This window comes from Lytechinus pictus, chromosome 3 (assembly GCF_037042905.1).
Source record: "Lytechinus pictus isolate F3 Inbred chromosome 3, Lp3.0, whole genome shotgun sequence".
NCBI lineage: Eukaryota > Metazoa > Echinodermata > Echinoidea > Temnopleuroida > Toxopneustidae > Lytechinus > Lytechinus pictus.
Genome location: NC_087247.1, coordinates 52,436,195 through 52,460,730, shown reverse-complemented (window position 1 = coordinate 52,460,730; position 24,536 = coordinate 52,436,195). Strand labels below are relative to the sequence as shown.

The following is a 24,536-nucleotide window of genomic DNA, read 5'->3' as shown; positions in this document are numbered from 1 at the left end:
TATTGATACTCTAAAGTCATCTCTATCAGATGACACCATAAGAAAGTTCATGCTTGAGTGAACACTGACTTCTTTTGACTGGACTTGCACCAAACTGAAGGAAATGGGCACAATGAAAGCAGCAGTCTGAATTATTATGAATAGTGTTACAGATAGATTATGAAGTATGAACAGAGTTAAATGAGGACCCCTTACAGTCTCGACTAAAACTACTCTAGTGTGTAATAATGGCTTGTAAAGAGATGACACATCAAGCATAGCAACAGTTTGTGTAGAAAGTCAGAAATGTTGTAGAAGTAGGTTATTTCATTTATTTGACTGGATCTAATATCTGATTATTTTACAGCTTAACCATCAACCCCGGCTTGCTTCTGTTGACTCTGGTCGACATGCAACATACCTGTTCAGTCATGTCAGTTGTATTAGCCAAATACAAGCTCTAATCATATGACATGCCTTTGCTATATACACAGAGTTTGTCTCATTGGTTTTTAATTGTTAACAAAATTCTTGTAATAAAACATCATTAGTAAGTGGTTGGCTACATCACCTTTGAAAATAATCCAGTCCGAGATTTTCCAGAAGTCCAGTGTCAAATTTTAAAAATTCATTCAAGTTTCAAATTTATCAAACATTAGTTAAATTGCAGGATGATGACGATGTTAGAAATAGGACATCAAAAAGTTTCTCAAATTTAGCAATATGCCAATCTCATAATTTTGTGTACTAGAGTCAATTAAAGGAAAATTGGATCCTAACAAAAATTCAATATTGAGTATGCCAATTATGTTCCAATCATTTGCACACATTTTAATGTCCCATCATGTAATCCAGGACTAATAATCTTTGATATAAAGTACATTGCTTGATATGTTTATGCACATTTTTGCAGTTGAAAATAATATGAAATTCAAAAAGTGTGCATTTGCACATGGAACAAATTGAACATTTGACTTTTGATTAGAAATCATTAAAAGGGACAGTGAACAGTTGCCATAATATTATTTTCTTGGGAGCGTTTCATCTACATTTCTGTCCAACAAGTTGTCAGATCTGACAACTTTCCCTGATTTTGATGGGCCAAGTATCCTTGTTACTATGCTAATTGTCAGATAAAACGACCGTCCGACAAGTCCTTTCATGAAACGCTCCCCAGTTGGAGTTTTAAACACCCATTTTGGTGCATTTCATTATATCACCACCTGCAGATTAAGTTATTGGCAGCTAAGAGCATGGGGTCAAAGGAAAGCAGCTGACCCCACTCTTTTCTCATTTCCTGATTATATGAACTGCCTACAGTTGAGTCTTCAACCTTCTCCAAGTCAACTAACCACCTACATGGAAGCTTTCTTATGTAAAACATACCCTATTAACCTCTTCTACGATGAAGAGATTTCTTTGGTCCCTTGACATTTATTTGACTTCAAAAGGCAGATTCACCCATGATAGGCAAACTCATACTTTGGGTGAAATTGACAGGCTATGTGATGGTACTTACATATAGACAATTTGTGTTTGACTTTGACTGTATTTTTTATTTAAAATCCAAAATTATTTAAATATTCCTATAGGGACATCCCATTCACTTCTTTATGACATAATTAACATGAAAAAATGTTATGTGTGCACTTCACGGCCACACTTTCAAGTCCCCTTCCATTAAACTAGTCTTGCTGTCAATAAGAGTTTTGCATTAATTACAAGAGAGACTTCCATTGCAATTTAAAGTACAAATTTGAATAAAGTATACGGTCAAACATAAGAACTGCAACTTAACACATGGGAGATATGTTTCCACCTGTACAAAGTTATTTTTTAATATCTTGTATTTCTTTAAATTCATATGATGCAGACAGTACACAAGTAACAACATCCTTCACCAGATGTATCTACATCATTATTTTATTTATATTTACAAGACAATATAAACATGTATATACAACACAAGCCTTTACATGTATATAATTGGCCATGAGCAATAGTATAGTACACAGCAATGTCCACAAAATGCTATACCTTTTGTATTCAGTTGCTATTAATCTGTGATATCAGATATATATGAATGCATACATCAATACATGGCATGATACATGCCAAATGGCAGACTTGTGCACTACACAAGCAGCCACTATCAGAACAATTCAAATGATGCACATCATAAATGTACAATAAGTTCACAATTGAATTAAAGCGAATGAGATCTTAAATGTAAAGGGAGATCGGGCCTTTAAATACCCTTTATCGTAAACTTGATCATTACACTTTCACTTTAGCTTTTCATTATGCAGTTCTGATGTAATAAAATGTAAGAAAAACCTTTCAAAAGGAAGTAAAAGATGCTGATAGGATGAGAAGTATACACTGCTCATAATCAACAATACCCAAACTTTTAGATGAAATGGAATTTATACACTACATGTATCTGGAAAAGTAATATGTATTGAAAAACCTGATAACACCCAGTATTAAAGCAGACTGAATGTGTGACTAAGTGTAGTTGCAAGGGATAATGCCTGAAAGAGTAAAATGTTTCCTTACTTTTTTTGTTGGGCAACCAAAAGTTGAAGAGTTTAAAGGACATCCAATCCAGCAGCCTTAATGGCACCACCCTAAGTCTTTCACTCCGATCTAGTCGGGTTACCAAACCTTAATGGCACCACCTTAAGTCTTTCACTCCGATCTAGTCGGGTTACCAAACCTTAATGGCACCACCTTAAGTCTTTCACTCCGATCTAGTCGGGTTACCAAACCTTAATGGCACCACCTTAAGTCTTTCACTCCGATCTAGTCGGGTTACCAAACCTTAATGGCACCACCCTAAGTCTTTCACTCCGATCTAGTCGGGTTACCAAACCTTAATGGCACCACCCTAAGTCTTTCACTCCGATCTAGTCGGGTTACCAAACCTTATTAGCACCACCTTAAGTCTTTCACTCCGATCTAGTCGGGTTACCAAACCTTAATGGCACCACCTTAAGTCTTTCACTCCGATCTAGTTGGGTTACCAAACCTTAATAGCACCACCTTAAGTCTTTCACTCCGATCTAGTTGGGTTACCAAACCTTAATAGCACCACCTTAAGTCTTTCACTCCGATCTAGTCGGGATACCAAACCTTAATGGCACCACCTTAAGTCTTTCACTCCGATCTAGTCGGGTTACCAAACCTTAATGGCACCACCTTAAGTCTTTCACTCCGATCTAGTAGGGTTACCAAACCTTAATGGCACCACCTTAAGTCTTTCACTCCGATCTAGTCGGGTTACCAAACCTTAATGGCACCACCTTAAGTATTTCACTCCGATCTAGTCGGGTTACCAAACCTTAATGGCACCACCTTAAGTCTTTCACTCCGATCTAGTCGGGTTACCAAACCTTAATGGCACCACCTTAAGTCTTTCACTCCGATCTAGTCGGGTTACCAAACCTTAATGGCACCACCTTAAGTCTTTCACTCCGATCTAGTCGGGTTACCAAACCTTAATGGCACCACCTTAAGTCTTTCACTCCGATCTAGTCGGGTTACCAAACCTTAATGGCACCACCTTAAGTCTTTCACTCCGATCTAGTCGGGTTACCAAACCTTAATGGCACCACCTTAAGTCTTTCACTCCGATCTAGTCGGGTTACCAAACCTTAATGGCACCACCTTAAGTCTTTCACTCCGATCTAGTCGGGTTACCAAACCTTAATGGCACCACCTTAAGTCTTTCACTCCGATCTAGTCGGGTTACCAAACCTTAATGGCACCACCTTAAGTCTTTCACTCCGATCTAGTCGGGTTACCAAACCTTAATGGCACCACCTTAAGTCTTTCACTCCGATCTAGTCGGGTTACCAAACCTTAATGGCACCACCCTAAGTCTTTCACTCCGATCTAGTCGGGTTACCAAACCTTAATGGCACCACCCTAAGTCTTTCACTCCGATCTAGTCGGGTTACCAAACCTTAATGGCACCACCTTAAGTCTTTCACTCCAATCTAGTCGGGTTACCAAACCTTAATGCAACATTATGAGCAGTGTACTCTTGTCATATAGGCCCTCTTGAATAATAATTTTACTATTCAATACATTTATCCTACAAAGATTATATTACCAAGTTCAGTTTTTCTCTCTCGACATTTTAGTTTCCCTCAAATAAAACTATATGTAAATTTATTCTCTGTAGTTTTAATAATTTAGCTCAAATGTTATATTTAAGCCTAGCTATTTATAACATACACTCAATGAGAGACCATAAATGTCAGTTTGCTCCCCCTTTAAGATTCAACTTTTGAAATTATACTTGAGCATTTCCTCATTCTGAAATCAGAACATTAGGATTCTTTAGAAAAACTTAGTTCTTGTAGTACTTAACATGTACTTATGTAGTATGGTCAAATGTTCACTTTGCATTTAAAATGACCTAAAAGCAAATATAGTTATATTCAAAGGTACACTCATAGTGCTATCTCAGACAGAATCAGCCTGTGCATGTGGAAAGGATTTATGCAACTACCAAGAATTATTAACAACTGAGTGGTGATTGATGGTTAATCTTAAATAGCACCCTCTATCATGCCAAACTATACACTGATAGGTTAACAAAGAGGGACATACTGCTTTCGGGCACCTGTATACCTTGCTTCTCTTCTTTTATCTCAAAGTGACATGATTAAGTCAAAGGATAAAAAATTGAAGATAAGAATATTTTAATTTAAGGAGTAGAAGGGGGAGGGGTGTTCAATTTGAGAAACAGTTATAGACTAGGTTCTTCAATCCATTTTGAATTGGTTTTGATGTTGTCTTAAGTTTTATTCCACCTTGAAATTAAATTAGGTCCAACAGAAGCACAAAAAATGAGAATGATTAAAGGATCGTTAAGTTAGATAAAATAGGAATATCATTAAAAACTTTGAAAATAATGTAGCAACGTGACCATAGACTAATACCATCCCCTCACAATTTACAACTAACAGGAATGCAGAATGCTATGCATTCCTTTTCTTTCTCGATATTTGAGATAGGTGTGACGAAGACGTCAGTGAAGGATGATATTGCAGGCTCCTTTGACAAGTTCTCCCACATTCCAATATAAAAATATCTTCATGTATCAAAACATCTAGAAAGTATAATACAATACATGGATGAGCAGCTCCCAAATGAAGTAACAATAATAATAATAATAAAGAAAAATAGTACAAATATTCTCATTCTCTTAAGATGGATCGTCATCAAACTTCCTTGGTAGATTTCCTCTTATCTTCTGCCTTTCTTAAAACCAACCTGATTATAATGTGGACTTTTCTTAAATGCCTTATGAACAAAACTACATTACGCATTCAAAGATTGAATAAATAAAATGTTTACCCACCCCCTCTTGTGATGTCATTTATATGTATGTCACACCAACACCTGAACATACCTTCAATAATAATGGCATTTTCATGTACAAAATGATTGCAACCTCTTTTTTTATTTTGCTGACTTGTAGTGCAATGAGAAAGTAACATCATATCACATGTCACAAACTTTACATGGAATTTGTTAATTTCATGAAAGCAAGTCTAATGACACACATGTAATAATTTATGCGGATTATCATGTATGTTAAAAATGAAATAATTCATTATGAAGAGGGAAAATTGATAAATTAATGATTTTCTTTAAATGTATGACAATTACTCAACACATAATTATTCTGAAGAAAACAACTTAAATGATGACAGAAAAACTTTTACATGTACTATTATTATTAGCCTGCTCTCTCCAAGGGAATAAATAAATGTTTTCTTTTACCTAGATGAATTGAATACATAACAAAGAATGAACTCACAGAGAAATCAATGCTGACAGAACGACAAAAATATATAACTAAATAAAACAAAAATCATATCAGTCACTAAATTTTTTAAAAATACAAATGAGATATATGTCTTATCATTCTCGTCCCAATTACACATTTCTACCTTCTGAGTACAAAAAAAGAGAGAAGTGATTTCAAGAAATAAAATTGAATAAGCTTTGAATACATAAATAGAATAAGATCAACCCTTGTTTGTGTGGCTGTGTCAGGATCAGCACCCATCTATTAAAGGAGATGGTAAACATGTAAATGAGCATATGCAAAAGGCAGCATTTTCTTTCTCATTCAAATTGGCAATTAAATGAAAACAATGGACATTGATATATACAGTAAACAAATCTGTACAGGCTTAGTGATACAGATATTTCATTTCATAAGAATTTCTGATCGGTGGACAATCAAGTTTCTTCTAGTAATGGCAGCAGGTTGGTCAATTCTCAAAGAAACATTTGATCTGACTTGAGAGAACAGTCTGAGGAGAAAATTGATTTCTCAGGCAAATACTACAAGACGAAAATATCCGATTCACTTTAGTACATATGCACCAACCATCAAGATCAAAGGCAAATCAATGCCTTTGTTTGATGCATACATCAAACAGTTCATTAAATCTTTTGCCTATAAAGAGGATGATACAAATGTCGATCCTCGATATCCTTGGCATGGCTACCAAACTTTCCATCAAGTCCCACACGCATCGGTAGCCTCTATGGTAATCCACAGCATACATCAAACATTCATTAAATCTGTTGCCTTTAAAGAGGATGATACAAATGTCAATCCTTGATATCATGCCTGTAATACTAGAGGAAGTCAATGTGCACTCCATAATTGCAGGACATTGGAACGGCTACCAGCCTTTCCATCAAGTCCCACACGCATCGGTAACCTCTATGGTAATCCAAAGAATCCATTACTCTGAAGCAGAATCTTGTCTCTGCAGCCATTGGATCAGATCCAATTCTTCCTCCTCATCAAGGTGTCTTTTCTTCAAACCAATCTCTGGGAAGTAACCATCAAACACAAATAAATCCACAAGAGCCTGCCTGGGAAAGCCCCTGTTGCTCTCTTTGTGCCAAGTTTATATATTCTGTAGTCTCGGCAGTCGGTTCATAGTTTTTCTTGAATACTTTTTGCAACTGTAAGGAAGTATTTGATGAGATCATAATGATTCTAATCTATCCTTGCAGGCATTAGCCACTACCTCCAAACTGTCCCTATCCAACTCTTTGATGAGGGTGAGTACTGCAGATAGGATACTGGCATTCTGGAGGTTAAGAAACAATACAAGAAGTTCATTAGTGAAGAGCAAAAAAATACAATTTAAACATACATATCCTGAAAACTCTTACACATAAAGGCAGGGATGAGAAGGTGCAATATGAGTATGGGAGAGTAATTAAAAAAAACTAATAGTAGAAGTTTGAAAGAAATCAGACAAGTAGGAAAGTTACAGCAATTTTAAAAGAGAGATCACCAAGAGTATGTGATTTTCAAATTGACAATTTGGTAAGTAAACTATGACAAGTGATAGGGGCAACTTTTTTACTCGTTGTGCACTTAATTATAAAGAATTTGCAGTTTTCTCACAAATATCTATTCATATTCATGTGGTGCAGGAATCAAAGGATAACAGATGTATTATTGATGCATGTGCTCATTCAAACTTCCTGATTGTGCAATATCATTCAAAATCATTTAAAACTATCACTGAAGGTGATTAATACCCTTGCCGTGCACTCCCTGCCATGCACTGTTAGCATGGCAACAGTTTTCAACACATTGAAAAAATATATCTAGCCTATTTTTACCCTAAGACCAATGTGTGAGGTAAATATCATGAGAATTTGTTAAAAACTGATGAAGTAGTTCATACCGCAAGATTTTAGCATATTTTTGACATATATGTTGTTACCATGGCAACACCATTTCTGACACATGGAAAAATATGTCCTGCACATCTTTACCTCAAGACCAATGTCTAGCGTCAAATTTCATGAGAATTGGTTGAAAACTGATAAAGTAATTCAAACAGCAAGATTTTTACACAATTTTCACATTATAATATGCTATTACCAAGGCAACAAGATTTCTGACACACGAAAAATATGTGTCTTGTATATTTTTACCTCAAGACCAATGTGTGTGCCAATTTCATGAGAATTGGTTATCAATTGAGGAAGCAGTTTGAACTGCAAGATTTTTACCATATATTTGCCATAATATACCATTACCATGGCAACACAATTTCAAACACATGCAAAAATGTGCCTTGCACATCTTTATCCCAACACCAATATGTGTTCCAAGTTTCATGAGAATTTGTTAAAAACTGAGGAAGTAGTTCGATGCGCAAAATTTGCAACGGACCGACCGCTCACCCACTGCTTCCTATATACCCCCTTCAAACTTCGTTTGGCGGGGTATAAAAACAACCCCAAAGACACAAATTTAGTGATTAAAAACTGATGCTCTTAGTTCTAGGGAAATAATATATCTTTAAATAACAAATAATAAAACAAAAACATGATTAAATAAAAGATCAGAGCGTGAGAGAAAGAAAGAAGCTGGGGGAGGCAAGGGGTTAAAGGGAGGGGGAGAGTAAGAGTGAGAGAGAGAGAGTGGGGAGAAGATAGAAAATAAGAGTAAATGAAAAAGTGATAGTATTTCACCAAAAATATGATTCAGAGGTCAATTTTTCCACTTGACAAGAATCTTTCCTTCTGGAATTCCAGTGTTACAAATAGGAAAAAAAGTCTTCAATTATTAGGCATCTCAGGGACCGTGAGTAGGAACTCTCTTCCCCACCTGAGTTGGTCAAGTGTTATTTAATGGGTGAGTAAGAGGTAGTTTGGAATCCATACTCTTATCACATGGAGTGAATAATTGTTCAGCTTTCTTCATGTATACCTTTCAAATAACAAGTTTTTCTGTATTCATTTTAAATATGCTGATGTATCTGAACTGTCCTCAGCTGTTTTTCTTTAATCACTTTTATTGAATGATTGAATTTCATTGAATGATATAAGATTATTTCACTTCTGTTTTTTGCACAATCAAACAAAATTTTTCTTTTCCACAACTTAAAAGAAACACAACAGAGAGTTATTTGTTCGTATCTGATATCATTCATGTTCACAAATTCCTCAAGAAAAAAGTAACACAGTCAGTAATAGATGATGGATGCTTACAGCACACAATGCATTTTGTAAGTTAGCAAATAAGATAAAACCCAAATGACGGATCCATACATGTAAATGTCCAGTTCAGATTAAAATAACAATCCCCCAAAGCAGCATTCTCAACAATCAATGCCAAACTTTGTCATCAATTCTAATTAACACTGGTATATTTTAGACCAGGTGGGTGTTTCATAAAGCTGTTCGTAAGTTAAGAGCATTTTTAAGAACGACTGGTGATCCTTTCTTGTGGTTAATGGTATACACAAAAAATGTTCATTGGCGATGGTTAAGTGTACAAGTTTCAAAACTTCTCTTTCATCCATCTTTTAATTTTGTCATTTTTATTATCTGCAAACTTCCTACCGTTGGGTAAACCTCATCCATATTTCTGTATGGTATGATACCATCATGCAGACTTAAAAGGATATATTAACTTTGTGAGGAACAAAATATACCTAAATGCTCTCTCAGTGGATGTATATCATCTGATAATTGTCAAAACCAATCTAAACTGGACACTTACATTGTTACATTAATAACAATGGAAGTAATAAGTAGTAGTCAAACAGTTTAATTGCAAAGTCCCCTCTGCTTAGCATGTTTAGCAATAGACAAAGTAAAAAGTAGTACACCAACGAAACTGCAAAGCTGCCCTCTTGTTAGTGTGTTAATGTGCTTACTTTAGTTTTGTGGCTGCTTACAGTCTTGTGTTTGGCAGGAGAAAGTTTGTCAGATGATAATGGCTTCAGTCCAAGCTGCTCTCTGATTTTACTGTAAATAATAAAAGTTGGGTAAAACAACAAAAGATTAAAGATTAGTCCCTCTGTAAAGACAGACAAAAGAATATCAATTCATGATATCTGATTACACTTTATTACATGGGGTATAGGGAGAAAAAAGATGAGGGAAATGTGACTTTAAAAAAAAAATGAGTCACTTAAAATATCATTACCAATGATAAGATATGACAATACACCAGTAATGGACTCTACCAGAACAGAAGATCAAGAATAAAAACAAAAAATTACAAAAGGATTGATTTCATAATTCATCCTTCTGCATTTAATGCTATCAAAATGCATAGAGTTCATTTGGTAAATTTTGTTTTAAGTTTTATGCATTATTTCATGTATCAAATCAAACTTTGATAAAACACCCCCTTGTCAGAAATACATACACAGCCGCATCCACACCTCCACACAAACAACAATATGAAAAGGGGATGTAAGACTGATGAGTAATTGGAAGAGTTCACTGACTCAATGAAACACACTGGGGAAGAGTTTTAGAAGGTAACTGCGTGATTATTTGATGCTATCTCCTGATTTATTCATCACAAGACTGCAACATTGCAAGATGGCTCTATCGTCTTACGCTTCACCTGCTCAATGAATACAGACCAAGGCCAATATCAAACCCCTCCTCAAACCAATAATTAACATACTAATCACATTGTATTAATCTTTTGTGGGACCAAAGCATTTTCTATCTGCAGGCATGATCACCTACTCTACAAGGTCATCAGACCATCACAATCTTTCCATATTTTAAGGGTTTAGACTAGAAAATTTACAAAGCTATGAAAAAAAATAATGCTACTATAATTAAGTAATGTACACCTCTCCTTAAAAAAATTGCTATTCTTCAAGTCACCTGTTCATCTTTTACCTTCTGTCCACATTAAAAAAAACTATAGAAACTTTCATAAAATATGAAATACTAGAAAAAAGATATCTTGACAAATAATGGAGCACCAAAAAAAATATGGCAGAGTATAAAGAGAACTGTAATTATGAGATAAAGATGGAAGTTTTTTAAAATTCAAATAGATATGATATACATACAGTAAGTCAAAGCACAATTTTATGCACATTACAAGCATGAACCCTACAATGAAAGAAATGATTGTCCAGAGATGCATAGACAAACTCATGATCACATATTCTGCAATAAATTTGTAAAAAATTAAATTACTAGTAGCCAGTAGTCTCTCTGCACACAGGTGGCAGCTTGATCTCAAATAGTTGATGTCTCACACTAGTATCTGAGTTACTTTTTCACTGGCTGAAATGCATTCCTTAGCTTCGCCATGCCAAGTTTGTCACTTAATAAAGTAAGCAACAAACAGAAAGTCATCTTCAATGTTTCTCTACATGATATCTTTAGAAGATATTAACATACTGAATATATCTGCAGGCTAATATTAATAAACATCATCTTGAAGGTCACGTTCCCAACCCACTTTGGAGTTGCAAAACTAAATAATGTCAAGTTTCCTATAGAGAAGACAAATTTCAAGGCCAGGAACTAAGTAGGAGGAAATCTAGTACCTCCATCCAATAACCAATTCAATACCGCCTACACAAACACAACTCTTATTGAATCAGACCTTCTTATCTACTTCATTACAACTATGTACATCTTGATGGATGGTGTTATTTATGGTTAACAAGCCAAACATGTGTCCAATTACAGGACTCACTCGAATCCAAAGACATTCTGTAGAGTATGTACATGGGGACAGGTTGGTTTTTGCCTTGGAGCGCTTTGCTCACTTAATTTACTTCACTCTCAACTCTGATTGCAATTGCCAGAAGCAATAATGACAATCAATGTGATGAGAAAAAATGTGCTTGGTGGAACTGCTCAATGTGAAATATTAGGTTTCATGGAGAGACTTGAAAGAAAGAAAAACAAGAAGAATGAATTTCAACATTTCATTCCTCCCAACACGATGTTTACATCATACGAGCATTCATGATGTACTGACAGCAAAAAATATCAACAAAGAAGTCAGGACACAACAGATCTTTGTTTAATTCCTGTCCTTTGTTTAATGTATCCATACCTTAATCCATACTTGAATACTATTTTATCCTCTTTGCTAACAATGCAATCATACACAATGATTTTTTTATATCTTGTATCATGGATATGCCACAAGTTGAAATCATAATTCTCTAATTAAAAACTTCAAACAACTTTCCCATCCATATGAGCTCTTCATATAGCTTAAGGACCTGATGGCTGAATATTAACTTCCATTCTCTTAGCTTCATCAATTCAATGATGTACAGTATGTACCTTTGGAAAAGAAGAAGAGGTAAATTGATTATGCACTGTTCCTCTCAAGAAATTAAAGTCTCCCTCATGGGAAATAATCTAATCAACATCCCTCAGTGGTCTTTTCATGTTGTGCATGTTGATGATTCTCTATTGATCAACGCAAGTTTCTTGATAGAAATCCTCTGTAACACATGGGAATTGTTCTGTATACAGAATTAATAGCTGAGTGCCGTGGATAAATTGTTGGTAATCAGACACTGATTGAAAGTTGTTGATTGAATTAAGAATGATTGGGAAGCAAAATGATTCATCAATAATTGACAGGAAGGATTAATGCACTTCTTTTAACAAATAGAGCGTGGATGTTGAAGACACACAACACATTTATGCAAAAATATTCATTGTAAGTCCTTAGGAAACCATTACAAATATTTCTGAGCATTGTGCATCAGATCTGAACAAGCCTTTACACCTCAAACATTCAGAGAGTAATATAATTTTAACTAGTGAATAGCCATACTACCAATAAAATTCACAGAGGAATAAAACTAGACACTTTCAACAATTTCAATAAAAAAGTAACGAGTGCAGCTTCATGGAGCTTGAAATTAGCGGTAACACAATTCTATTTAATAGAACTCGCATCTGACCCAGAAGTTATTTCTACAGTCTAAATTGGAAATGTTTAATATTCCGTGAAGGCATGGCTTGGTTAAGATATTCCCCTTTGTACAAACTAGGCCCTACAAAGTAATTTGTCATCAATAAATGTTTACAAGGAAATTACTCCCATTTTTAAAAGACAAATCATGTGTATCAATATAGAAGAAAAGAAAAGATAAAATACAAATATATACATTTCATTAAAAAAAAATGAATTCAACAGAAGGTGAGGGAGTATGAATTATAAACTTAACATAAAAAAAAATGAAATATGAAAGTGTCACACTGAAAGGGTGTATCTTTGTTAATCTCAATACCAGGTATATAGGAGAAAAGAGTGTATATGGGTGTGTGTGTGGGGGGGGGCAGTATATGACAGAGACAGCAAAGTGAATATCTCATACCTGGATATAAATCAACATTAAAGGACCAGAGAAACTTCCCTTTTTTCATTCATTCATAAGACAAATACTGATTCATCTGCTCTTGGCTACAAGCTAGACACCTCCACTAACTACTGTCCTCAGGTCCGACAAATTCATTGAAATTCCCATGATTCACCGATTCCGGTTGGAAGGAAAAACGCCATTTTCCTCTGGGTTTTTGATCCTCTATTAGCCCTGGGGGTTGAGTCACTTAAGGGCCAAAACCGCCATGGCGTGGCGAGTTTGACGGGATTACGTGAGACAAACGTAGCAAGCCGTTAGCGATGCCATTATACCAATCCACCTGCCTGGGAGACTTGGCTAGGATTGATGCAGGGGGCAACACAATCTGCTTCATCATCATGACCAGGGATATGCTATGAAAAGGATGCAATGTGAGGGAAAAAAGTACACCCAATATATGACTATACTCAGCTCCAATAATGGTTAGTGCTTTTGAGATGCCTTGCATGAGCAGATACGGACAAAGGGAAGCAGTTTTCGGCACCAAATTGGCACGTTTTAGATGCGTTACTCATTCATGTATCCAGGCGTCAATCCCAGGGCTTGGTAGAAAGTGCAGGGCTTTCCCCCTCATGATCTCTTTATCTAATGCATGATGGTACCATTGCACACTGACAGGAAATGCAGGCTTGGTTTCCTCTTGTAAGGTATTGATGTCTATTAATGTATCAGATACAGATCCATTGTAAAAGTCACTTTTGTGCAGATAGTGCGGCACATCAAAGAATTATACAGCACAATGAAGATTTCTAAACCCTGTGGTCTAATCTTTTACCTGAAAAACTTTATAACAAGTGTTTCAAACTGAAGGCTAACATTTCTGAATTACTCACTCTGGGGGATTACCAAATAGATTCAATAATGCTAAGTACTTATTCATACTGGTTGTTAATTTAATAGGTAAAAACAGAAATATCACATTGTCACCTCACCGACAAACAAAATATGAAAGTTTGATCTAAAATAGCAGATTTTGCTATTTCATTTTATGTACATTTGGTGCACATTTCCAAATCATGCAGTTCAATATCATATTGTACTATGATGATAAGATTCAGTATCTTGCTGCCAACCATAATTCATATCATTCATAACAAATAGTTTTCTAAAAAGCATAACAATACCCTGTGGACTCCTTTTCATTCATATTGGATGTCCATATCTCAATTTTTTTTTCTTTACTGAAGATGAAAAAATGGAAAAGAGATACATTTTTTTATAATCTTTATTCTATAATTATCTTTCATAGATTAAGTCCATTACAATGAAATGACTTTTGAGTGAGTCACGTAACAGCATAATCTCTATCATCCACCTTTTCACAATTATGAATCAGAATCAGCCTTCTCCATAGATACCCCTCTCTTTCTTTGCCTAATTTGCTGGAAATATTGCATCAATGCACTCCCAATTTATTGAGTCATTATCTAACCAATACCAGACAGGTCTACGCAATCTTGCCATACACATAACGCTTATTAGGGGAGTAATGGCAAACAGTATTAACAACTAAAGCCTCCTACGTTTCATTACAGGGTAAAATTTTCAATCTCAATACCTAAGCCTTTTTTATTATTATTTTGGTTCTGTTATACCATATGAACTCATATTTGTACTTTTTATTGGATGCACCATATAACATTTAAGGGAGATAACCCTGAACTTTGGAGATTGCACATTGTCCAATCAGTGATATTGAATTTCATACAATGTCCGTGTAGAAAGAAATTAAACTGATGTTATAGAAATATCTGTTTATGTTCCACAACCCATTATTACAAATATACATGTATATATATTTTTAGGAAAAAATACACAATTTGATTTTAATAATCACTATAACTTTAGTTCTGCGGTTGATCATTGATATATTGATAAAAGGGAAGACATATACTCTGAGAGAAGTTGGTGAATTCTATAAAAATGTTGAATTAACTAAAGTTCCACCTTTATTTTCCATTAAGAGACAAAAGAAGGGGTGTCGTTTAGAATTATGCCACAAGCTTCATGCAGGGTTCCATTAAAAAGAGCTATTTTCATATTTCACGTAAATAATCTGACTGATCATTTAACCATTTTGAGAAAAATGTGCTGCTATTTATTATTTTTGTAGAGAAGAATTTACCTGTATCAATAACAATAATTTTGTATGGCAGCCGACTAATTTTGTGAATTATATCAAAGTGTTAAATTGATCTCTTAATCTGAATAAGTTGATATATAAAATCTTTGTCATTTAATATATCCATCTTGATTTTTTAAACCCTTAATCAACACAACATCCTCCTTGTATAGGTCTTTTAATTTCAAGACTGTTAAGTTCTAAAATCTCAAACAGATAAATTACACATAATAGAAGACCTTCAAACCATTCAGGATCCCTAATTATAACCTAAGGAATTGAGTTCTTTTTTTATTCATTTATTTTTTTCTTTTTTCTTTGCCTGATCCTTTTATCTCTTCCTCTCCAACTTATATTCTCACCATCTTTTGCATCCCTCTATTCTATATTTGATGCCTATATCTCTTAGACTCACTGTATTATCTGCCTCTCTCTCTTTCTCTCAACCGAGAGCCCTATACTAGCATCTTTTCTGACCTTCAGACTCTGAGAAAGATGCAGTTTTTTTCTCTCTCTTCATTGATTATCCATCCTATCCAATTAAGATGATTCAGTGCATTCTCTCTATGGATGAGCAGGTTCAAGGTTGAATATCAAAGGTCTCCAAATACTCCAATTACAGAGAGAAAATAAAAGCTACAAGATCTCTAACCAACCTTGAGAAAAATATGAAATTCACAAATTTACAGATACGATGCATCAAGCCTGGTTCTGGTTTTTGGAGAAGAGTTCACCAATCACATTTTGACAGGGCCTCAAACTTTAAACTTGAAATAAGTGTCTTTACTGAAAATTTTCAAAATGAGAAAAAAGGCAGAATTAACAAGTAACAATCTGAACTTCCAACTTTAAATCTTACATAGTTCATAGCATTGATTAAACATGTTGATCAACATTTTCTTTGTGTTTCCATATTTCACTTTCACAGCTGAATGTACTCAATCCAATACATAATTTTTATTTTTGGCATGTGTTTTCACGGGGTAGAGAGCTTTATTGTTTATTGTGCAACAAAGGACAGAAGTAACATTTAAGTAGGAAATTTCACTTTAGCAAAGCTGGACCAGCGATATTTATAGTGAATAATTAAAATTATGGAATAATCAATAGAAGAAATTTAAATACAATTGTTCATCTCTTCAGCCATCCCTGTGTGCACTTTGCTCATCATTTTCAGGTTAGACTTGATCATTGAACTTGCTTGTCTTTCATATTCACAACATTTCTGTCCAAGTATCTATACATTTCCATCCTACCATCAAGATCTACATCTAACATAAAAATGTAAATTTAGCCTTTAAGTCCCCTTCCCTAATGGTAATGGCATAGAGAGCTGCCCTGGCTTACACTACTAACAACCTCTCCCAAACCGGATTCCCTTTCTTTTAGGGATAGGTTGGCAGTTATGATGTCCCAAATGAGCATAGATAAATCTTTATGCCACATCATTTGGTTAATGCTGTCACCATAAAACCACATTTGGTGGCATGCACTGTTTGAAGGTATAGGCAGTCATTCCATGCAACTAGACAGCAATAGCTTCACATTTGAAGTTGAACTGATTAATTATTTTCATCAATCTCATCGTCACTTATACAATTGGAAAACGATCTCATTAATAGAGGAATTGATTTTTTCAAAAAATCCAAACATCTTATAAAGGTGTATAAATCATTTTAAATTAGATTTTCTTACATTATGAAAGTAACTCAAAATTTTTAATCAACAAAGATTTTAGGCCAATCTACATACAAAAATATAACAAAGAACACAACTTGACAGCATATGAGGTGTACTTCCTCAGCTAAGAATTTAGGAATAGTAGTAGAACCCTTCATCTTTTCATTTCAACATACACAGTACACTTAAGTAGTGTAAGACCCCCCTGTATCTGTCAGCCCAGTCACACAGGTCTGCAAGCCAACCTGCACTCTCTCGTCTTAATGAGTGTCTACTAGTAATCCCTGGATTAGGATTTCAATCCATCTGATTGACTGCTCAATAGTGATGACAAACATCTCAGGTATGCCCCCTTCAAAGCCTCTTGTTTCTATCTTCAATATCACTGGCAGTGTGCATGTCGGTATTATGCTCAGGAGTGTGTGAGCATGCATACCAAGTTCATATCATGATTAGATAGCAGGTTTAAGAACAGATTTCACTACATGTGGGTAATCTCTGATAATCAATGATTATATTTCTTTCATTCCTTAAATAGAATTTATGAATTTCTAAAATTTTCAAGTCAAGATTAGACAATGTATTCAGGAATACACTATTATTATAGTACAGAGCTAATCCAGCCATGAAAGCTTCGGTAATCAATCAAAGATTAATCGGTTCGATCCATTCCTGAAATAACCTTTCTAAATACCAGCTGTAGGTTAATGGTTTCAAAAACATATTCCCACTATGCCAACATAAGCTTTGGTAATCAATCAATGATGTATCTCTTTCTTTCATCATATAAAGTATTTACAATCTATATCCTCAGTTTCTATCATGAAGAGTACAAAAATAAAAAGGATTTTACTACTTCACTTCTGTCATCTCTGGTAATCAATCAATGATTTATCCTATTCTATAAGGTTTATCTCTTCCCCTATTCTATAAGTAATCTTGACAAATTCCTCTTTTTATGTTCATAACACCATATAAAACACTGTTCAAATTATCAGGAAAGAAGACACCAATTTCAGAATGCAGAATACAGATATTTTTGGTAAATCTACTTAAAATCATATTTAAACAGAAGTTTACAATCTTTCTCTATCATTCATGATTTTTAAGGTTATTGAGGTAAACACATAATTAACCAAATTGAAAAGAGAAATACAAAGTTTTTTAAAAGAAGATTCATTAGTCCTATAGTAACTTAATATAATAACAATTCATGATTTCTACACAGTAACCTAAAACTGATATACTTCATCCATTTTGTCTTTGCTTCTAGTATCATTTACATCCAGGATCCAGGGCTCGACACTAGCGGCGGTCCGACGGTCCCAGACCGGTAAAAATCGCTGTCGGGCCAGTAGATTTTCAGAAATAGGAAGATTTACTGGTCCGACATGACCAGTAAAAAATATCATTTTCGGGCCAGTAATTTTTCCAAAAATAGCAAGATTTAAGGGTCCGACATGACCACTAATAAAATCCACTGTTGGGCCAATAACTTTTCCAGAAATGGTCAAATTCACTGCAAACTATTTCCCCCCGTTAAATTCTGTCATTCACACACAGAATACACACACTAGAGTAGCATACAGTGTACATGTAGCCAGCCACACAACCCACGTGGTAAATTCTCTACTGGCTGCGCGAACGAAGCTTGGCTAAACTCTGGCAGAAATCTCTCACAGAACTGTCAAAATTCACGGTTCATACTCATGAAAGGCTCTTATAAGTCCATATTTTCTAAAAATTGGAGTAACTCTGTCATTTGTAAGCAGTAAAAGGAGAAATTTTCACTTCTGTTTTGGTTCAAACAGATCGGGTTTCGGGTGATATCTTCTGAATACATAATAGCCCCACATATGCATTTATGTGTGTGTTGATACACTTGGTTTCTGACTTTCTTTCGTAGAGCTCTATTTTAATTGAGCCAAAAAGAAACTGATGATAGTTTTAGCTTTCTTCCTCTGTTTTCTTCCTATCTTTCTTTCCATCTTTCTTTGTTTCTTCCCTCTTTTCTTTCAATTTTTTTGTTACTGTCTTTCTTTTTTAATTTCCCTTTTTTCTTTAATTTGTTCTTTCTTTCCTTTTAAAAATATTTTTCTCTATTTCTTTTTTCTCTTTCTTTCTTTCTTTCTTTCTTTCTTTTTTTCTTTCTTTCTTCCTTTCTTTCTTCCTTCCTTCCTTCCTTTCTTTCTTTTTGATATTTGTCTTTCTTTAATTCTTGAGTCCATCCATCCTATATTCATCTCTTCTCTCATTCCTTTCTTTCCTTCTTTTTACCCTTTTCTTTCCTTCATTCTTTGTTACTTTCTTTGTTTCTTTCTTCCTTCCATCCATCATTTATTTACCCTTTCTTGTTGTTTTTTATTTCTTCCTTCTTCCAACCCTTTCTCTCTTTCTTACATTCATTCCTTCCTTTCTTATATATGTCTTGTTCTTTCCTTTTTCCCTTTGTTAAATCTATCCTTTTACCTTTCCTTTTTTTTTTGACTGCTTGCTTCCTTTCTCTCCTTTATTCTTTCATTCCTTCCTTTCTTTGTCTCTCAGTCTTTCTTTTTTTCTTCCTTTCATCTATTCTTTTCTCTTTTTTTATATTGCTTGCTTCTTTCCTTCCCTTCCTTTATTTCTTTCCTTCTATCTATCATTTTACCTTTCCTTTATTTCTTCCTTCTTTCAATCCTTCCTTCCTCTCTTTCTTTATTTTGTCCTTCTTTCCATCTCTCCTTTTACCCTTTCTTTTTTATTGCTTCTTCTTTCTTTCCTTTACTACTTACTGGATTTGTTCTTTCTTTCTGTATTGCTTGCTTCATTTCTTTCCTTCATTTCTTTTTTTCTTTCCTTTCTTTCTTTCTTTCTTTCTTTCTTTATTTTTGTTCCTTCTTTATTCCTTCCTTCCTTTCCTTTAGTTCTTTCTTTTTTTCCTTCCTTCACATCTATCCTTTCTTTACCTTTTCTTTTTTTCTTTTTTCCTTCCTTTCTTTTATTCTTTTCTTTCTTTCTTCGTTTCTGTCTTGCTTTCTTTTTGTCCTTCATTCCTTCATTTTATTTGGGGGGGGGAACGAAAGGCTAGAAAAATAAACTTGCGCCTTTTTTTAATGTTTTCTTTATTTTTTGGGACCAGTAGATTTTAGCTTCGGACCAGTAAAAATTTGAAAAACTGGGTATCTACTGGTCCGACATGAATAGGTTGGACCAGTAGAAAAAATGGGTTAGTGTGGAGCCCTGCAGGATCATTTCTTTGGTAATTTAAAAAGCATCATTTACATTGTAGATAAGATGCAGAACTACAATTTATTTTGAATGAGCAGAATCTCTGTGGCAGCTCTGTACAATTCTTTTGTAAAACATAGTCTGGTGGATACACTAACTTGAAACTTATCAAGGTGTGAATACTTCATATTGCTTTGTTTGGGCAACCTTAAGACATATTTTTATATGAAATTATGCAAATTTCTTGTAATAAAAAGAGAAAACAACCACTATAAAAAGTGCTCATGAGCTCCATCTGATGGTTAAAAGTTGAAATATTCTTTAATGTCATGCGCCAAGTTCATATCTGGCTTAGATGGCATGCCATGACATACACAATCAATCACAGTAATTTATTTAAGATCATTCCAAACTTATTTAAAACTAAATTACAGGTACTTCATTTTTTATATTTATTCAAAAGTTTAAGAACGTAATTCAAATGATAAATGACCTAATCAGCACATCAAATTTACCTGGGGTTGTGAGTGATATTCTTCCTAATATTTTTTTTTTTTTGGGGGGGGGGGGAGCTTCCCTCGGCACAGTGTTTTTTTCACTAGTTGGAAGTGATTCAAATCACTTCTCGCCTTAAAACTGATTGTCCCTAAAAGTAATTAGTTTGAGGAATGATATTGAGTGTAAAGATAATTTTGTAATAGTCAATATTGATTTTAACCCCTGTGGCATACTAAAAAAAATATACAAAAGCAAAATAAAAGAAATAAAATATATCATCTGACCTATTAGAGAAAAATACCCCCTACATCTTCTTGTACTAGCAGATTACAGAAATCTGAAAGTACTTGCATGGCGCCCAGTGTTGTCTGATTTTTGTTTTCTAAATCCAACATATTGAGGAGAGTAGGCTGCTCCTGGGCATATATGCATGCTGAAGTGCATTACAAAACAAAAATCAGTACGCATCGCCAACCTTGTGTTTCTTACCCTCTAACCATTTTGCATGCAATGTATACATGCAGCCAGATTTGGCCTCTAAGGCCCCTACATACATTGTAGTCAATATTCAATGTATTTGCAATAGGCTAGTGGTACATCATTAGATAATTCACTTTCACTTAAAGGAGAATGAAACCTTTGAAACTAGCTGAATCCATATCAAAGAGAAAAATAAAAGAAACATATTGTTGAAAGTTTGAGGAAGATTGAATGAATAATAAGAAAGTTATGAGCATTTGAATATTGAGATCACTAGTGCCATGTAGATCCTCCCATCGGCAATGCGACCAAGATCTGTGATATCACACACGTACAACTCCCTCATTACTTTAGTACTTATTTCACTTATATTCTCACTTTTATAGAGTCTATCACAATGTTAGGTGTTTTCTTTATGAGATGACAAGTACAAGAGGTTTCACAACATTATATCATTGATGAATCGTTTGTCATATGATTAGAATGAGCAAAAAGAGATGTTTTGGGGTATATTTTCAGTGTCCGAATGGGAGAGTTGTACGTGTGTGACATCACAGATCTTGGTCGCATTGCCAATGGGAGGATCTCCATAGCATTAGTGATCTCGACATTCAAATGCTCATAACTCTTTTATTGCTAGTCCTATTTTACTCAAAGTTTTGTTGATCTTATTCTTTGATTTTTCTGCTTTCACAAAAGCTAACTTGCTCCAAGAGTTTCATTCTCCTTTAATATTTGCTGAAAGCATTGAATTATGCACTGATTTCTATTTAATTCAAGGTTATTATAGTAGGAAATTGTTGCAATCTAACAGCCAAATTTACATTCATTACTCTTTTCATGATTGAAAGGATATTCTATTGTAAACAAGTGGAACGCCTCTGGCAGTCTTGCCTGCATTACGCAATGCGATATAGCAGCATTGCTTCCTTTGAAAAAAGCTAATGAATATTATTCACAGAAGAAAACACTAATATGATAATAAAATATTATGACCATTGACCCAAAATGACCTTTGACCATGAACATGTGACCTAAGAAATGTGCAAAACAATCATTCATACATCCTTATGTCGATGTTTCATGAGCTAGATCCATAAACTTCCTTAGTTATGATGCCAATTCAACACATACTCCCTACATGGCCAGAGTTCATTGACCTTTAAATGACCTTTGATCTTGGCCATGTTCCTGAAATGCATACAGGGTATTCAGGGATACACTGCTGCTCTTATGTCCATGTGTCCTGAACTAGATCCATAGACTTTTAAAGTTATGACAATTCCACAAATACCCCCAGCATTACAAAAGTTTGTTGACCCTGAATTACCTTTGACCTTGGTCATGTGACCTGAAACTTGCACAGGATGTTCAAGGATACTTGATTGTTCTTATGATGACATTTCAAAAACTTAACCTTGGTTAAGATTTCAATGTTGACGACGCCGCTGCCGCCGTCGGAAAAGCAGCACCTATAGTCTCGCTCTGCTATGCAGGCGAGACAAAAATGAAGGTTGGGGACATCTTTTCATACTGTCTCTATCTGTCAATGTCATTAATAAAAAAACAAAGATCTGTTTGTTGTTAAAATAAAGTATTATCAATTTTTTTGATCAAATAAGTAATAAAAACAGATAACAAATCAGAATTACCAAGATAAATCAATGAAATGGGCAGTAATGCTTGCTAGTGTATAATTAACAATACCTGAACCTGGAAGTCAGACTAGAAATTATTAGCTAGCTAAAAGTAAAATGCAGTAAATAATTTTGGTTTGCCAAACACTGTGGCTTAGAGCAAACCTTCATGTTACAACATGTAACTGCAACTAAAAAGATGAATGTAAATATACTTGTCAATTCATATTGGCTCAAAAATCAATTACTATTATACTATTATACTATTGTTTCTATGATTAATTCTTATGGTTTATATGTATCACTCAAATTTAACATATTGGAATAAGATTCTGTATGTCTGTTACTTTAAATGCAAATTGATCGACTTCAAAAATGAGCAAAAATGGCTTAGAAGTGCACAGACTTCGTATTAAATTCATCTCTCCTAATAAGGCAATAGTAGGAAGTAAAAACTGAAGATAATCAAAAGCCGGAAAAAGGTAAAAAAAAAAGATCAACAAGCAAAACCTCAACCAGTCTGCCACTCTGTGCCACACTCGTGAGGTGAGACTGCTAAGATTGCCGACTCAGCTATAGACTGACAAAGACCACAGAAGTGTTTCACAAAGTTTTGTCAGCGATTTTCACTGACAGATTTCATAAGCTACTGAAAATCATTGAATCTGATCGGCTGAGAGCAAATTAGTCAGTGAAAATCCCTAACAAATCTCTTTTTGAAATGCTACCCACATCACTGTGTGTGCATTCAATGATTTCAATCAGTAAGTTGTACAGAACGATGGCTATGCTCTCTCTTCTATCGACAGATTCTATGCTTTTTAGTTTTACTGCATTTGACTCACGATATATTGATGAACAGACTGGAACCACATGTTACAAGTTTAGTTTGCATTTGGTAATATATATATTTGGTAACTATATGAAGGAAATATTCATATCGGTCAGAAAAGATGTGACTCTGCTTTGCTTTTGCTACACAGGTATGACAAAAATGAAATTAAACATGTGTCAGAAGTCATACTCTTAATCTTTGTAAATCAACTTCTAAAAACCCGAACCTGAATGAAAGGCAAAAAAAGGAGGGAGAATGTTGTTATGAATATTATGCTTACTTTGTTTCATCTAACGTCATGAATTCCATTGAGCTGTCTCTATTCTCCTTGTTATCTTTGTTGTTGTTTGGAATGTGGCCATTGCTATAGATACCAGTAGAGTTGATAGGGGGCTCTAACTCATCACCTTCCTCTAATGCTCTGTTCACTTCATCAAATGTGACGACTGGATAGTGGAATGAAAGAAAAAAAAAAGAAAAACAATTATCAATACACAGTTACTTCAGATAAAGTTATTAATATCATCTACATGCTCCATGAACATGTGATAGAGACAGAGCTCACAGAAAGTTGAAACATTATTCTTTATTCCTGTAAAATATAAATCACAAAGCCAAAAAATGTTAAAGTATTTCAAATGTGAAATTAATATCAAATATCCACATTTTATTGTGCGAAACAGAAATCAGCAACTCTCATCTTTTAACATCTTTTGGTCTGATGTGGCCGGGGTTTGAACTCCCAACCTCCCGGTTTTGAGACGGATGATCTACCAACTGAGCCAACACACATATATGATCAATACAAGTATAGGCAACTATCAAAACATACCTTTTTCCAAGCTCAACTGACAGAAGTTAAATAACCACAT

The 24,536-nt window shown here is 34.6% G+C and overlaps 1 protein-coding gene across 1 annotated transcript; it reads right to left on the bottom strand.

The window, feature by feature from the left end:
* Window positions 1-1,787: 1,787 nt before the first annotated feature.
* Window positions 1,788-24,536, bottom strand: LOC129257036 (cilia- and flagella-associated protein 410-like). Its single transcript, XM_064096012.1, has 4 exons — window positions 24,497-24,536; window positions 23,945-24,110; window positions 9,708-9,798; window positions 1,788-7,112 (listed from the first exon to the last, which is right to left on the bottom strand). Exons 1-4 carry the CDS (start codon window positions 24,534-24,536, stop codon window positions 7,008-7,010), a joined length of 402 nt encoding a protein of 133 aa, XP_063952082.1. The 3' UTR covers window positions 1,788-7,007.

Excerpts from the sequence above, each read along its gene's own strand:
- LOC129257036 (XM_064096012.1), bottom strand. The coding sequence starts at position 24,536 with ATGTGGTTATTTAACTTCTGTCAGTTGAGCTTGGAAAAAG. Across the intron at positions 24,111-24,496 it reads TCAGTTGAGCTTGGAAAAAG|TCGTCACATTTGATGAAGTG; the intron begins GTATGTTTTGAT and ends TCCACTATCCAG. Across the intron at positions 7,113-9,707 it reads TAAGCAGCCACAAAACTAAA|AATGCCAGTATCCTATCTGC; the intron begins GTAAGCACATTA and ends CTTAACCTCCAG.